Source organism: Rhagoletis pomonella, unplaced genomic scaffold (assembly GCF_013731165.1).
Source record: "Rhagoletis pomonella isolate Grant_MI unplaced genomic scaffold, Rhpom_1.0 Rhpom_scaffold_07641, whole genome shotgun sequence".
Classification (NCBI taxonomy): Eukaryota; Metazoa; Arthropoda; class Insecta; order Diptera; family Tephritidae; genus Rhagoletis; species Rhagoletis pomonella.
In genome coordinates this window covers 4,622-6,286 of record NW_023466166.1, presented here as the reverse complement: position 1 = coordinate 6,286, position 1,665 = coordinate 4,622, and the positions used below count along the sequence as shown (strand labels likewise).

Sequence of the window (1,665 nt, the reverse complement as noted above, 5' to 3'; positions counted from 1 at the left end):
ATCAAATGACGTGCCTTATTCAGGGAAGAAGCTCCGTAAACGAATTTTATCAGAAGGTTTATAGTCAATTATCCCTAATACTTAACAAAATAGGATGTATGGAAATTGGCGAGGAAGCAGTCCATCTACTAACGGACAACTACCGTGCCAAGGCCCTCGATACCTTCGTGAGAGGACTTTCCGGTGACCTCCCTAGGCTTCTGGGTATAAAAGAACCCAAGAGTTTACCAGAGGCACTACACCTTTGTCTAAAGCTGGAAAATCAAAGCTTTAGAGCACACCATGCCAACAACCAAGTGTTAAACGCACCATCAGTCCCCAGACATCAAAGCTTCAACTCTTTCATTCCTAGACAACAACCCCCATGGTAAAGCAGGTACAACCATCAAACTCACAATTTCCCCAATCAGGATTTTATCCCGAATTAGCCCATATACCTCACCCTCAGCAAACCTATCGCCAACCAAATCATAATCCTCATAGCTCCCAGCAATACCAAAATCCAAATCCAAACAATAGCTACCAACAACAAAATCCCTATAACCACCCTAGATATCCATATAACCAACAACCAAACTATCCTCCCCCAAGGCCACCTAAACCTCCTCAACCCATGGACGTCGACGAAAGCGTCCGGACAAAAGCGGTAAATTATGTCAACCGCCCTAAGCCCCAAGAAACTGGCAAACGACCACCGAATGCATCCATGATCAACCACCCCCCAGCGAAAGCTCAAAGGAACTTTCATATAAACACGGACGGAACGACCTACGATCCATACCATGAAGACCAGGATTATAACCAATACGAAACGACCAACAAACAGCTTACGGCCAGGAAACAACTTACAATAATGTAGACGAAGAACCATATGACCTAACGGACGTACATTTTTTAGACTGAATAGCTCTTCGTTGCCCTATTTTCGATGCAAAACGAAGAGCGGCGAAATACTTAACATATTAGTAGACACAGGATCTAACAAAAATTATATCCAATCCAGTCTAGTTAAAAACGCAAAGGAAAACGATAACCCTTTTTTCGCCAATTCAGTTGGAGGGAAAATAAAGATTACGCAACACACATTTTTAAATCTTTTCAACTTGGAAAATTATAGACTCAAATTCTTCCTACTACCCACACTTAAGACTTTCCATGCTATATTAGGAAATGACAGCCTAAAAGAACTTTCAGCGGTCATACACACAAGAGCAAATTTCATGGTCATAGCAAACACAAAAAGGATCTACCTAAGACAATTTAGTATACAGAACGTTAATACAATACATATTCGAGACGAACACCTTACAACAATAGGCAAAAACGAAATAACACAGCTAACACAAAAACACCGCAACCTATTCTCAGAACCGAACGAAAAACTGACATACACAACCAAAGTAGTAGCAGAAATACGAACGATTTCCGACACGCCCATATATTCAAAATCCTACCCATACCCCATCACCCTTAAACAAGAGGGGGAAGACCAAGTAAACAAATTATTGGAAGACGGAATTATCCGAAAATCAAGGTCACCCTACAACTCACCTGTCTGGATCGTACCCAAAAAGAACGACGCTTCAGGCGAAAAGAAGTTCAGAATGGTTATCGATTACAGGAAATTAAATGCAGTCACAATTGCAGATAGGTATCCAATACCCG

At 41.4% G+C, this 1,665-nt stretch overlaps 1 protein-coding gene across 1 annotated transcript; it reads left to right on the top strand.

The window, feature by feature from the left end:
- Nucleotides 1–364: 364 nt before the first annotated feature.
- On the top strand, nucleotides 365–859 carry LOC118755843 (gamma-gliadin-like). The gene has a single exon (XM_036490651.1). It carries the CDS (start codon nucleotides 365–367, stop codon nucleotides 857–859), a length of 495 nt encoding a protein of 164 aa, XP_036346544.1.
- The last annotated feature ends 806 nt before the right edge of the window (nucleotides 860–1,665 follow it).